This window comes from Cyphomyrmex costatus, unplaced genomic scaffold (genome assembly GCF_001594065.2).
Source record: "Cyphomyrmex costatus isolate MS0001 unplaced genomic scaffold, Ccosl1.0 scaffold5, whole genome shotgun sequence".
Classification (NCBI taxonomy): domain Eukaryota; kingdom Metazoa; phylum Arthropoda; class Insecta; order Hymenoptera; family Formicidae; genus Cyphomyrmex; species Cyphomyrmex costatus.
The window spans coordinates 1,595,562-1,612,218 of NW_017279267.1; the positions used below are offsets into that span (position 1 = coordinate 1,595,562).

General features: G+C 33.8%; 1 protein-coding gene across 1 annotated transcript; it reads left to right on the forward strand.

Annotated features, from left to right (window-relative positions):
• Positions 1-302: 302 nt before the first annotated feature.
• LOC108778308 (protein phosphatase 1H) lies at positions 303-2,617 on the forward strand. The gene is made up of 6 exons (XM_018545442.1): positions 303-488; positions 627-884; positions 973-1,190; positions 1,621-1,891; positions 1,990-2,249; positions 2,332-2,617. Exons 1-6 carry the CDS (start codon positions 303-305, stop codon positions 2,615-2,617), a joined length of 1,479 nt encoding a protein of 492 aa, XP_018400944.1.
• Positions 2,618-16,657: the final 14,040 nt, after the last annotated feature.

The following is a 16,657-nucleotide window of genomic DNA, read 5'->3' on the forward strand; positions in this document are numbered from 1 at the left end:
AGTACCACCGTATTAGAGAAACGAAAATGTTTCACAATAAAATAGATATTGCCTTAAATGTATTTTTATAATGGAAGCATTTGTCTTTGACAGGCATTTGACAAATAACCAAGTTTCCAATTAAAGATTAATCAATTTTGAGAGTTTTCATATATCACATATCGTTATCTTTCTCTCGGTGCAGAAACAAATATTCATGAAACTCTGGTACTATGCTGATTGAGCATAATTTATGATACTATTTGTCTAGTGTAGTGCCAATCAATTCTTCGGCTAGCACCTGTGTAACTCAAGGAACAAAAATGTTGAACCGCTTTAAATCAGTATTAATGAGTGCTGTAGGCGCAAGTGAGCTTGGCCTACAGTACCCTAATGATTCAGACAATGATATGATGACAGATTATATTAATTCTAATTATGTGGTAGAAGTAGAAAATAAACCTTACAGTCGTCCAAGTTTTCTAGGCTTGACAGCTGAGGAAACACAGGTATTTGCAGATCCTTATATTAATTTGTTACATGAATTATATAACAAATTGATCTATGTATTTCTTAACACTTATAATCTAATTGTAATGATATTTATATGAATATCTCTGTATATATTGAATGGTTGTATTAAATAGGTGAGTGCAGATCACAGAGTAAGGCCTATAATAGTTCCAAGAGATCTCAGCCGTTTGCCGTGGTGTGCTGGCTATGCAGAATGTATAAACGCTGGAAAGAGTACTTGGAATGAGGATCAAGCCTCAGCAACACGTGGAGATTTGAAGTTATTAGACATTAATGTTACACTGCCTTATGTCATGTTTTCAATGTTTGATGGACATGCAGGATATCAAGTGGCTCTTACAGCAAGATTACATCTACATAGGATAATTCTTGTGTGTGCTATCTTTAAGAAAATTGTTATAAATAATTCGATATATATATATTATATAAGATATTCATATTGACAATATTTGAAAACAGGAAAGATTATTAGCTATACCAGGCAATATGCTATTAAATGAAGATGAAAATGAACTGATAAAGGGCAGAGATCTAGTGACAGGTGCTATAGAATTAGCATATAGACAAATGGATCAAATGGTGGAGATGCAAGCTCAAAATGGTGGCGGTGGTTGTACTGCTATTACAATTTTATTTCTTAATGGACGACTTTATGCAGCAGGAGCTGGTGATTCGAGGTATGTTATGTTTTAATTCATATCTGTATATAAATAATATATTGTATATTATATTTTATAGAGTATGTATAATGTATTGTACATATTATAGTATAATATAATATGTATTATATTATATTATATACATATTATTGATATGTAATATATTAAGTGTAGTAAAAAGAAATCCATTATTTTTGCATGAAATCTATTGGAAAAATAATGGATTTCTTTTTACTAACACCTAATATATATGCATGTATTCAGTAAACACGAACAGTAACAGTTGGTTATAATTCCCCATTGAACAATATTTTAATGTTACATATTATATTATAACAAAAATGTTTATGAGAAATTATTATTAACAGTATTAGTCTTAATTAGTGTTTTGTAGGTAATATATTGTGTGATAAATTACATATCTGTTATTGTTTTTATATGATTACAGGGCTGTATTAGTTTTGGGAGAGGAACAACGTGCTCTTACTAGAGATCATACTCCAGATTCTGAATCAAATCGTGTTAGAGCTTTAGGTTTTCTAAGAAGCAATGAGTTGCTCAAAGGTCATTTTACTCCATTGGAGTTTAGAAAGAGACCGTTACAAAAGGAATTAGGATCTATGGTTTTATACAGAGAACCTTTCATGACAGGTTGGGCATATAAGACTTTAATGCATCCTGATTTAAAACTACCGCTTATTTCGGGACATGGAAAAAGGGTACATTTTAGCAATAATTCATACATTTTAGCAATAATTCATAATTTTAAATAAAAATACTCTTGTTTATGATCTTATAAATTATTTGTAACGTATAGAGCAGAGTAATGGGAACGATAGGCGTAACTAGAGGCTTTGGAGATCATGGTTTGAAAGCTGCGAATACCGGTGTTAATATCAAACCATTCCTATCGTCGCAACCTGAAATACAATCTTTGGATTTGGACAGTTGTAATCTTACCGAACGAGATTGTATTATTGTCGCCACGGACGGACTTTGGGATGTAGTATCAGATAAAACAGCGGCAGCAATACTTAGAAAGACTCTTGCACCTGATACTCCATCATTAGAATATAGGTATCATCGCAAAATATATATGCAGAAATTAATTATATAATGTACCTATGATAAAGTACAATGTATCTATTGGTTTTCATAGACTCACAATGGGTGCTCAAGAATTGGTGCAAGCAGCGAGAGGTCGATTAATCGGTAGAGTATGGATGGGAAAACCGGAAAACCCTAGCGATTCGGACGAAAAATCTTCACCTATAGCATCAGTGGATGATATCAGCGTGTTAGTAGTACCTTTATATCCGTATTTATGTGAGCATAAACAATGGCTAAAAACAACACAGCAAGAACGAAAATATGCTGCAGATTCCTTAGCAACAATGTGCTTCGATTATCCTATTTCTAATAGATCTACTGATAATCCTGCATAATGAATTGTTACGTAATTAATTTAATCAAATTTAATAATTTGATCAAATGCTTTGCGAACATTAGTGACAATGTTATTATTCAACATGCAGCTGACGAATTACATTTATTTGCATTACTATAATGATCTATCGTATATTCACGATGATTTTTATTTTATTGTGAAATAATTAGTGATATTTAGTGCACGTATATTCTCCTTGATTTGCAAAATACTAAATTATTGCGTACTGCCACATATTAATTACAAATAAATGGCTATGTTCTTATTATTTAAGTAAACATTCCACTGTGACATTATTTTATATAACACAAAATATCTACAATATTCCGAATATATGTGATACGTGTGATCATGTATAAGCACCTCGTATATAAGCATTAATTTCTAGATTGTTACTAATGTATAACTAATATAGATTACATACAATGTAATATTGCGCGCATATAGACTGTACACAGTGGCTGCTTTTCAATTGTAAAATTACTAGGATACTTTCGTGCATACGGCGACACAAATTGAGTTTCAATTTCATCGATATAATATTTTACGTACATTCAGTCCAAAGGTTACTAGTCAGTTGTGTAATGTTGAATTCGGTCACTCACACTACACACTGGACTAGTACATATTAAATACTATTTCTTATAAAGAATCTAAAGTGGCACAAAATATACTATAATTAACTTTAACAATTAAATAATATATGTATGCTCTACTAAATAATACGACAGTGTCATTATTGGCATTAAAATGTTCAAATATTCATATACACTGAAAAAAATTGGTGAATTTTAATTTATATTTGTTTCAATAGTACTAATGAAATATTTACTTAAATATTTATTTTAAAAAGTTATGCTTATGTTAAATAAATATGTTTACATTAATAAATATTTCGTTAGTAAATAATAAACCAATGAAATAAATATTTATTAGTAATTTTTTTTTTAGTGTATAACTTTTACATTGAATTTGTTAATTTCATGTAAAGCAGCTTTTAGATCCGATTAATTTAGTTTAATACAAGTAACTGAATTTGCTATACTTGGATTTTCTAGTGACCAATTACATATATGTTACCAATCACTGCGAGATTGAAGGATGTTAGGTGGCCAATATTATTATTATTTTTTATTTTGATACAAGTTAAAAAAGTTATATTTAATATAACTATCCGAAACTATGCACAGTGTATACATTTTGTCCAAATGAATCATGCTATACTTTGTACATTCCTGTGTATGTTGTATCAAAATATATTAAGCAATTGAAAAGCATCCAATGTAATATTAAAAGATATATTTTTATATTGCTTTTGAGGCAAAGCATATGTTACCATTCAATATTTTGAATTTATTATAACATTTTATCTTCATAGTTTTATGTTAAAAAAAAGTATTAACTCTATGACTATGAATGTGTTTGTGTGTGTGTGTGTGTATATATATATAATATATAGTTACAACTGAGACTGCTTTATTGAAAATGAGTAAATTTTAAATAAATAGTTAATTGACTCTCTACATATACATTTTATTGCTTTATTATTATATCGATACTTTTCAATCATTAGGAATATTAAGTTTTGCATATCGTAGTCAAAGAGTTAACAGAAATTAAAATTGTAAGTATGATACGTGATGTGTGTGTGTATGTGTAAAAAATTGTACATACAACAAGCATTGCTATCCTATTCACAGTAACCATGATAATAATTAGATTTTATGACATCATGTATTACACAATTGTAGCTATATTATATTAAATAAATTAAATAAATATACGAATATCTCTATTATATGCTTATGTTTACTTTGACTTCAGTAATCTTGGAAATTACTTTACAAGAACATTTCATATGACGATGATTTAATTTTCTAGCTTATATTTTATTTTTAATGTGTATCATTTTCCATGTTTTTTTTCAAACATACAGATCATTTTTGCAAGTAACATTGGAATTTGTACTCACTAAAGCTGGATCGTCTTTGAACTACGGTTCTGCATCAATTACGATCGACAATATGGCGTTGCTTCCTAGGACCCGCGTCGACTGACATGTTCCGGTGATCATCCGTTATTATAAGCGGCACACACTCGACAAAAACTCACACTTGATAAAGAAAATTCGTAATAAGATACGGAGTAAGAATGGTAAATACACCAAACTGTTCGCGCTACAAAAACTATCATGGCGACCGAAACGTACGTCGCGCCGCGCGATTGCGTGCGCCTGCGCGGTATCGTTACGATTCAAGACGACGCGACGAGAAACAATCTGAAACATAAAATGAAATGATTGAAGTTAACGACGAGCATCAAATGCTTTCTACTTCGTCTTCTACTTAACGATCGTATGTTGTAATTGCACAAACTTCGAAAGTTAATCTACGTGCCATTTTTAAAAAAGCACGAAAAAGTTACGAGCAATTGATTATTTCTCATTTATATCTAATTAAAAAAGTTTCTTGAACACAATAGAGACGCGTATAATCACAATTTCAGCTCTTAAAATATGCTTCTTTTGGTATGTACAAATAGTATGTACTTCGATTCTTCCGAGTAAAGATAATAAGGCTCCACGTTTATAACATTATTATTGGAATCTATGTGTTTACCGTAACTGGAGCAGTTTCGGAATCACTGCAGGCAAATGAGAGAAACTTAGAAAGTCATGCCGACCTTTTTCCTGTTACTTACCGTCAAAATCGCTCGTACATCCATTTTCTGGTCCTGTACTACCCGCTAATATCGCATAAGCGCGTTCTAAATACAAAATACGTACAGGCTTATATTTATCTACGTGAAACGCATATAGTGCTGAATTCCGAAAACCGACTAAAATTTTTCGCGCGTCGCACTTATGTACCAACCGAAAGCTAGCGGCAATCCAATGAACGCTCGGATACAGTGAGGAACTGCGCTCATTGGCTGGCATGCAAGTGGCGGGCTTCGAAGTCTGACGGCTCCTATAAATAGCGCGTAATTCGCTGCACTTTCGATCTCACAATTTTACTACTTAACCAAGGAACGGAGGTGTTAATATGTATATACGAGTACTTCGAGCGATTTTGACGAATCCACGATAAACACTAGGATGACCGGTTAGGTTTCTTTCTGCTATACAAGAGTCGACCGCAATCGATGAAATGATGTTGCTTCGTAAATACTCGCGATTTATACGTTCCAACGGTCGCGTCCGTCGATAAAAATTAGCGCTCATTGAACGTTCTTAATAGATAAAATTTGCGATTAATTACGAAGAAGTCGCGATTTGTGTCCCGCACTGTTCGCGCTACTGAAACTACAATGACGACCGAGAAAGCGCTTGAGACTTCGGATGTTTCGATATCCAAGCTGATATAAAATGTAAAGAATCAGAATTCGGAAATGTGATACCACACTTCTAATAAAGATGTATCCATAAACTTTGGCGTATTGAAATCGACTAGTACATGATTAAATTTAATCTACTATTTTTGATACTTTGTAAAATTAACGGAAAATCATTTCGACACGTGTTTCATACTTTGGCTGTAAGATGGCGTTAATGGTATAAAATTGGTAGTCGTGCGTGCCGTGATAACACTAATTAGTTCTCTCAAGTTTACAAGAGATAGCGCCACTGATACAAAATTAGAGTTTAGCGACAAAATTTAAAAGCCATGACATATAAAAGAAACATAAGAACGTGTTAGAAACTATGTGCGTTCCACAGTAGTACATAGTTTTTACGTTGAAATTATTCTCTGTTGCCTGTTTCCTATTCCTTTGATTGTTCGTTTTTCTAAACATAAACAGTAAAGAAATCAACATGTTTAATTGATTACTGTTTACGTTGTTTATGATCTCTAATGTGATCAGTTAATTTGCTTACTACTTATGTTTTACTACTAGTTTATTAATTATTATGTATCATGATCCTAATGTTAGCAAGTTTTCTGGAAATTTTTAAGCTCTTTTAGATGTTTTTTAGATCCCCAAATATTTTTTTATCATAACTTTATTGTATATACTTTGAAATGTGATGCTAAAAAATAATATTTTAGTAAATCATAAAATGGATTAATCATTGAAATATCGCAGAATATTGCAATAATATTTTAGTTTGACGAACATATAAATATTACTACAATATTGAAACAACGTTAAAAAAATTTTTAAAGTAGTGTTGCTGCAATGTTGCTGTAACTAAATTCGTGCCATTTTTAGCGAAATTGTTGCAGAGACAAGGGATTTAAATCATTTAAAACATGAGGTTTCAAGCTTTAAAATGCTTTTTTAATATCGTTCTGTGTAGTTTTTTGCAAAGATAATTTTTAACTTGCTTTTATACAGCGTTGATTTTAAATGATTTAAAATAATTTTAATCTTTTTAGCTTTGTTATGTATATATGTGAAGTACTTGTATACATTTCTAATGGTAATCAATACTCAGTTTGTAGAAAAAAAAATTACATATGTTAAAATTTAAATTACATATTAAAATTACATATTTTAAAATATGTTAAAATGCGTCCATATGTTAAAATTTTCTTGTGTTACCACATTTTGATTATTACTTCAATATAAAATTAACATACAACTGATATGTTATTATTTTTGTAACATTTTAATGTGTTAGATTTATATCACCATTCTAACTTAATAATTTCGTATGTCAATTAAAACTGGAATATTATTTTGAGTGCTTTTAACATAATTTAAAAAGTATACAAATTTAACATAATTTAAAAGTATATAAATTTTTTCATTCACGTTATACGAACAAAAATGTTATATTAATATTTCTTACAAGTCACTGTAACTACTCCTCTACGTACTCTTTACTTATTTTATACGTTAGTTTTAAATCATCTTAATGTCAAAATAACAAATATAAATGTAAAGTATTGTGTCAATTACTTCACATTACTAGTTCGTTAATAAATAACACAAGACGAATGAGTTACATTAACTTAAAATTTAGAGTGGATCTCCTGGGACATGTAAAAAATGTTAAAATTAACATTTTCTTTTTTACTGTGTATATTATATGTACATGCGTATTATCTTTACATTGACAATTTGTGGATGTGACAGAACTCGCTTCACATCAATTTTTAATTTGGTCGAAACTCACAGCACATCTATTTTCCGACTGTGATACCTAATGATATTGAGATTGGCATCGAAGGATTAAAGTCATTCAATCACAATTTTCATGTTACAATCAAGATCACAGTCAACCAAATCACAAATTTATTGGTTTTTAAAAACCAATCCGCTTAATTTACAAGTCTCTCGTGAGAAATAATGCATTTTATCAAGCGGATAAGCTGGGGAATATTTGGAGAAATGTAAACCTCAGGAGAGAGCGAAGAATATAAAACGCATCGATCATGCCAAAAGCGGACTCTCTCTCGCACGATTCGAGACCTGAGTGTTATAAGCGCACTCGCCCATTTGTCCGACGTTAAATAGCGAACTTTTCGGGCGAGCGTGCGGACTACGCACGTGGACACATTTTGTACGTTTACGTGTACGGGGACAAGAGTGCATTTCCTCGTCGCATGGCCGGCGCACAGTCCGAAACAGTTAACTCTCATAAATTTAATTACGAGATGCGACCAAAATGGAAGACTCGGTCGGCCTCTCTTTCCATCGGGTATATAAAATCATGAATTAATCTCGATGTGGTGATTTTCTCGGAATTACATCATTTATCAGTGAATTCTATAACTATGAGTTACACAACGTTATCGCTGAAGGCCATACATCTTGATTGAATCGAGGCTTGAGGTTCTACAGCTACATGGACACGCATATAACAAAAATCGATTCTAACAAGAAGACAGCCAAGCAATGTACATAGAATTTTAAGACATATTAGACTAAATACTTTCCAGAAAATAAAAATCCAAATTTAAAACTTAAGACTTTTTATAAAATGTTTAAAAGAAGATATTTTCGTGAGAACAGTCTAAAAGATATCTAAAAAAAACGTCTTATAAAAGGTTTATATTATGGTTTTTATATTATTTGTATTTACTACTTTTTCTGTCATATTGGAGCAGAGAAACTTTTTGAATTTTTAAAAAAATTTAAAAAACTGAAATTTATGAAATAAACGATTTTAATCTCGTGCTTTAGCTGCTCAATGTCAATTAAGTTTATTACTTCACTGTAAGAAAAATAATTAAGAAAATGCTGTGTACATCGCGCTTCATTAACGCGGAAGGACGAGTGAAATATGAGCGGAATACCTGGTGGCGCGATGTTTTGTTCCATTACGGATTAAACGGTCGGGCAGCTGAAAGACGTTACGCAGCAAATTCCTGTCGACCGACGGCGATGAAGTCGGAGATGAATTGTAATGTACCATACATTTCCGCCAACTAAGAGCGACAGCGTAAAAGGACGCCGAGATAGAGTGTGGCAAATCACCGTACGAAAGTGCTCTTCCACAAAAGTATAGACGAACGTTGTGAAAACTAAATCTAGCCTGACAGCTCCCCGTTGACCCACCATCGTACAATTTTGTAAAAAAAATTGCCATGCACTGGGAACGTGGATCTCAACTTTCCTACTCTAATGCGTCATCTTTTTCAAACTTTCAGTTCAAATCGACGTACGCGATTATGTTAACTTTCAGTTATAATGAGCTCAATGTTATAATGAGATTTACTTTTATTACATGAATTCGTGAAATATGTCCACAAGAGAGTATTACAAAAAATTTCTCAAATCGTTGTATAGTAAGATACTTACATATGTATTTCTTTCTTGTGATATATCTTATCGCTATTTATATTTTAATGAGAAAAAAAGCAGATCAATCACACACACGCGATGGCTTTATTATACAGATCATATTATCTCACGAACGTAAAATGTAAGTCGGACATTTGGTCGAAAAATGGAACGCACCACTTTTGAACGGCCATTCGATCGCCGATATGTTTTTCATGGTGCCGGATTATGACGGGCGATCTGTCACGGTCACGGTAACAGTAACTCCAAGGGGTTGGAAAGGGCTTAATGCCTCTCCTGGATAGCGCAAGAAAGAGTTGCGCGTGTGGAGGATGGGAAAGGAGTACGTTACACCATATCAAAATGGCCACAACTTAGGGGTCCTGTGCTACCCCGATATATCATCGTTAGAGAACTTTGGACGGCTTCCTGGTTCCAGCATTGATGGCTTCCTCCGATACGACATGATGTATCTGTTCCTCATTGCTGCCGCGTGAAAATGAGAATCGGATGTAATTTGAAAGTATAATAAAAATACCATCTTAAAGCGATAACAAAGCATTCCTCAATTGTTTACATATTCGCCTTCTGATTCACATTTTAATAAAAATTGTATTTAGATTAAAAAAAAGGGGTGAATCAAATTCTTTTCCTTCTTTGTCATTTTATAATTAAGTCGCAATTCAAAAATACACTGGTATTCATATAATAATAATAAATTTTGTAACTTTTTATCTTTTAACTTGAATATACATTACTATTATTGGCATACTTATGATGTTCAATTGTAGAAGTTTCAATTTTTCACTGGTAACTTTTATAACATTAAGCTTGCAGCCATTGTTCTGCATGTCACTCTTGAAATGTATATCGTAATTGTATGATTCCCATGCTGTAAACATGTCACTGTTGATTTAGACTGTTGCGTGTTTCTTGTCGACTCTCTTAGCTTGCATAAACCTAATGTCCGCTGGCTGGAAGCTAACGCTTGGCTGCCGAACGTAATGCAACGGATAATGCGGCAAGTTTGCTAGCGAGGAATTACGTGACCAGCTCTCAGTTTCGGCTTCCGAGCCTAGGTAGCAGCCGAATTGCAGCTAAGTGACGCGCCATACTTCTCAGGTATTCAGGCAACGGATCTAAGCAGCTAATGTAAGCTTACACGATGCTTAGAAAATTCAATTTGACATTCAAAGCAATTTGCTGGTTACGAGAGAGCTCGCTTGTCTTATCAGCTTTGACAAAGTAACGTATGCTATATTATATTGCAAAAAGGAGTGTTGAAAATCAAATATGTTTTAATATCACTCCATCACAATTTGCGGGCTTTTTTATCGTCATTAACTAGTAATTTTAAATAAGAATTAAATATTAAAATTCTGTAAGATTCTTATCAGTTAAATCACGAGATTTGATATCAATCCGGTTGAAGGATAAAAGAGGGAAAAAAATCAGTTATTATTGAAAAGAAGAAAGAATCGAACGATCAATCTTGAATTTCGTATTCGCTATCGGAGACACAGCTCGGACGAACATCCAATTTCATTTAATCATATTCGGGGAAACAAAAAAAAAAACGACAGATTGAACTCAATCGATTAAAAGTTTGGGGCTATAGGAAATAATAAGGCACGAAGGAAATAAAGCAAAAGCATTTCTCCTGCTTTCCTTTCTCTTCCGATTTGTGAAAGATTTTTGCTGTTATTAACTGGTTTTTTTCTTTCGAGATAACAGTGACCATAAAGTCTACTGATTATAAGTATAAAACGATTAAATGAATGAGGGATTTTCTAAAAATTAATAATTGTTAACGGATAGGTAGAATGATTATTTGCATGTGAACGCGCACACATTCGTTCGCTTATATTCACGTGCCAAGAACAACTACACTGAGCTAAATCAAATTTTCCTTTATGCAGTGTCGCGTAGATAATCTCAACCTCTTTGAAAACTACATTTCCGCTTAACGCTGACGCTGAACTTGAAATAAATCCTCTAGAAAAGGAAAATAAACCGATTACGAGTAATAATTGTAAAATACTTATAAAATTAAATATTGGCTAGTCTCTTTTTCCCTACTCTTAACAGATACCTCGGGATATAATCAGGATCACCGAAGCTGCCAACTGGAAATAATAACGGAGATGGCGGCGTCACTTCGTCCGTAATTATCATCGTATATTTCAGTCGCTCTCGTCGCGATATCAACTTTTCCTAAATACATTATCTAGATTTCGCATCGGCGTTAATCTGCCCCGCAGTAAGTAATTAAATTTCCGCGAATGTCATTCCGCGGGGAGTTTATTTAGAGCGGCTATAAAAAATTCTGACTTTTAGTCGCCAGTTTTTATCGGGAAGAGCGACGACGAGTCGGCAGATAAATCCGGCCCAGCATTTCCCATCCGCGCGCGCGTCCTTTTCGCGAGTTAATGCGCTTTCCGTTGGACGTGCAACCAGGCAGGACGTGCGTGTACCTTCAGAGGACCCACGTCGGTCGTGCCGACGACAGGAACGGTTATCCGATATCAAATTACCGTACGTCGAGCCAAGCTCCTCCGCGATTCAGAGGCTCCGAGTCCGCCAATAACTTAATTCCGACACTGACACAACTCGTGATGGTATAATCTATTCTAATACTGTATTCTGTAACTTTAACGTTGCGCACTTTTTTTACCATTATATACACTAGTCATCGTCTTAATAATGGGTGCTTTCCATTTGATGACACAAGTCGACACAAATATCGTTCTATCTTTCTTGAGATTTAGAGATTGACAAAGATAGAACGACACTTGTGTCGACTTGTGTCATCAAATGGAAAGCACCCACTGTCTCTGATCTGATGATTATGTCGCAAAAAGCCACACAGATTGATCATTAAAATAATTCGATATGCAACAATAATATAATCCTAAATATGAAACAAATATAATATATCTCTAAATATCCTTTTTTAATTCTACTTTTACAACGTATAGATGATAAATTTATGATAATGCAATATTAAATCTCTTGTTTCTCTTTCTCCTTTAGTAATAATATTACTGGCCACTTGGGACATAAATAATTATAAAATTATGTGAAAAAATAAATTAATGTCTATTTTTAGTTTCTACATCATGTAGATTAATTTCAATCTCGATTCCATTTACTCTTCAGCTTTTTAATTCTTAGCTTTTATCGATAGCAAATCTAAAAATTCTCAAGTTAAAATAAAGTAATTGTAAATAGAGATTTACTATTATATTTAAAAGAGTTAAAAGTTTAATAATATTACTTAAAGAAATATACAACAGAAGTGAACAGAAAAGTTCCTTTATATGCGAAAAACTCAACAAGCCGATAAATTTTATATTTTCTAGTAATTTGAAATAATCCGCAACATCATTTGAGCTCTTATGATTGGCTGTCATCTACGTATTCGACACAGATAAGACGCAAATCCCCCGCACAACCAACCGAGGTCCTCAGTAATGTTCGAGTAGTCTTTTGCGAGGGCTTTTTGCCAGAATCTTCAAGCGCAGGGTTTTCTGTAGAGACAGTTTTTATTCGTATATCATATGTCAAATTTATCACAATCGTGTGTACATCTTGACCTTTTTTATTTTCTGATTAATTTGTGGTGAAGTTTAACTTAATGTTTTATTCAATGGACTTTATTTATGATGATGTCATGAGTGAAGCTCACTGGATGAAAGGTCAGATTAAGGTTAACCATATAAAAAAAAAATTGAACCTATGAATATCAATCCACCGCTCATAACTGCAAGCTCCTATCAGGGATTATTATATAATCTCAAGTACTATAATTTAGATTATTAAATTATAGAAAAATATATCAATTCTCTATATGTGATTGCGATAATAGTTATCGATCTAATAAAAACCGATTTTCAAGATAACATTCGCTGTAGATAAGATTTAAATCAGCTTCATTCACGGTAAATTGCGTAATGTTATAACAACGAACAACCAGATGTCTTGCCAATTAATCGAATGATTATATGATATTATCAATTTTTTTTTTTATTGTGTCACATTATGTTGCCTTTACCGTACGTTATAAACCATCCGTAAATTCTCCACATGACCGAGCAATCGTCACTCGGTCGCCCAGTGACAGATAGTTAGGCGTTACCCAAGCTGGTTACTGATCCTTCAACAAACACAGGCGGACAAACGTTTCCTAATTGTACTGGGAATTGTTTACGTTTACCTCGAGTACCTTCTCACCTTCCTCCGTTCACGGCTATTCCGTGTTTACCGTTGTTATTCCTTACGCGTATCTACCGTCTCTTCCGGAAGAATGGAACGACGAAGATTTTGTAGGAGGATATATCGATATCTGCTGTGCGTTTAATTAAGCGACTGATGAGCTTTCGTTACAAGATCCTGTTTTTTTTTTCTTCATAGCTTTGAGCTCATCTCTCGATGTTACGCTTGTCTCATCGAAGGGATTACTCTTTCGCCAACATGGGAAGCAATGAATTCGCGTAGCTCAATGAGTCATGTATGTACATATATCTCGCGACATATCGGATTAATTTCTAACCGTGTTGCAGCGACGTATTTTTCGACATTTTTCACGATAAAAAACGTACAGTTATTCGCGTACAGTTATTCATGCATTTCCATGTTCCATTAGGCGCATCACGTGCTACAGCATCCGATTCCGCCAACAAAGTTGTTATTTTCCGGTTATTATATTTAACCAAAAATTATAAATTTAAAAATGTATCTATAAATGTCGAAAAATTCATTTTGATCCAGTTTATTAGACAATTCATTATTTTTATTCTCCGTAAAATTTTAATCTATTTTTTTTTTTTAATATGCTTGTGACAATTGCAGAATAATCAATGTGTGCACCACAATATGAGAAAGGTGTAATGCAGGCCAGAGGTCTAGTGTGAAAGGAAGATTCTTTTTTTTAATTTAAAAAAAACTTGAATTCTTATTCTCGCATTTACGTCTCATTCTCTCTCATGAGATGCTGGATACATGCCTGGATTTCAATGACGATATCTTTGGGCAATTGGCGGATTGTACAAATAAAAAGAGTATCCGGGCTCGATCGTTTTGTCAAAGAGCCAAACGCAGCCGCAGAGTGTTATACCAACAATGCAACGTGTCTAAGTAAATACACGAGCGCTGTTAAATATTTGAACGTCCACCATGCGAATGTAAACGGGATCCTCTGTTATGATATGTATCATTAACTCTACGTATGTACGTATATACATACGGAAATCTGTCGCGTAAACTAGACGTTTGTATAAAGAGCCACATCGTGGATATTTTACAATCAAGATCCCGAATGTGTGTATCGTCGTTCAGGTGTTGTATCACCTGTAACGTTCTCAAGTTTTCCACTAAGCAACACTCGCGCGTCGGAAAAGACATATTCGTGTCAAGACAAGCGTCGCGCAAGAGCGACATTCAGACGTCATGACGCGTCTACTGCTCCAGCTCATTCTCTTGTACGCCTTGGGTGTCGTTTTCAAAACGATACATCGATTTACTGCGGTTTTACTACGGCCGCGCAGCGGCTATTCGTTTTAACGGTGTATATAAAAGCAGCGACGTATAAAGGATCTAAAGAAAATATCAGCATCGACCTATACGTAGGATGGCGATACAGTCATTGCTAAAGGAATCGAATTGCGTTGACGCGAATTTCATCATTTTGGAAACATTATTGCTTCCGATGAATAAATTATGATAAACAAAATGACGAAGCGATAAAATGGAGAAAACGCTATATCACAAACAGCAATTAAATAAAGACAATAATATATTATATAAAATGTCAATATTAATTTACAATCTTTCATATCGTAATTGTAACCGTTTCGCATTAATGTGACGTTAATAATTTCCGACGATCTCTATGTTGTTTCGAGCAGAGGCGTCGAGATCCGCGATTACCGCATTTGCAGAATTAAGCTGGGAATGGAAAGGAAGCCGCACTAAACTGGCGCGAAACTCCTCTCGTTAGATAGATCGCAGGACAGGTGCACAGTGGCGACCAATGCTGGTATTTCCGGAGAAAAAATATAGCTCGTTTAACACCCCGGGTTCAGCCCCACGAGGCCGATACGAGACGAATTATTGTGCCGCGCCAATCTACGAGGATTACTTGCGCCCACGAAGGGCCACCGGGACGTCGTTCGACGACTTTACGGCGGCGTACGTGTAGTGCACCCCTCTGAAAGGACATCGATGTCGTTGCACCTTGAGCTTTTCTGCGGATTAGTCCAGGCAGTTGCTAAGGTGCTATCAAGAATTTCAACTTTAAAAGCTCTCCACGCCGTAATTCACGCTTTTGATGCTGGAAATAGAATTTTCGAGTTTTAATTCTTTACTGTCCATTAAAGACATTAAATTGAATTTAACAGTTTCTGTCGGATAATTTTGGCGTCAGAGGATATTGATGCCGAGTCAGATAAACTTTAATTTTTGAAACAGGAAATACTGCCTGCAGCTTATCAATCGCTAATTTAATCGTGAAATTGTCGTTAATGGCGTGACGTTTTAAGGTATAACGTTCTCATTTTTATTTAATTTATTTGTTCTTTCCGATTCTTTTGATTGGACGGATATTAAATGTTTTTTTCATACACTTTTATACAAATTTATTGTATACAAGGCGAATAAGTAGATATAAAATTGTAACATTAAATCAAAATCGTTTTTTTTTTATGCGTCTTATTCAGACTTTGTCTTATTTTAATATATTTAATATATTATAGAAAGAACTTTCAAAAATTTCACGTGTTTGTTTTAAATTGAAAGTTTCTTAAAACTTTACAATGCTTTAACGGAAGCAAAGAGAAAAATTGCATTTTTTTTACTTGATTGGTACGAAATTTGAATCGAAGCATTTACCGAAGATTTGACAAAATTTTATGCACCACTTGAAGGTCTCTCAAATCATACTTCCTCTCACGTGTAATTCTCGTTAAAAAGCAAAAGGGAAATTTTATTTTAGAAACCACGAACAACAAAGATAAAAGAAGAAACTATCGTAACGGAATATGCTCGTAACGAACGGTGGACAAAAACAAGTTGAATAAATTGCATAACGTTGAATCAATTGCAGGATCGATCTGTAAAAGTTCCAGTTTTGTAATCTATTCATTCAATTATTTAACTTTATTGTGCGGCAGCGAACGCAAATTCCGCATTGGTAGGTATACCTACACTGTATTACTGTTACTCACAGGAGCGATTAGAATTCTATAAACCAAAATTATTACGAGCCGATGCCCGATTTCTCTTCGTAACATATTCTCGGCGTACAATG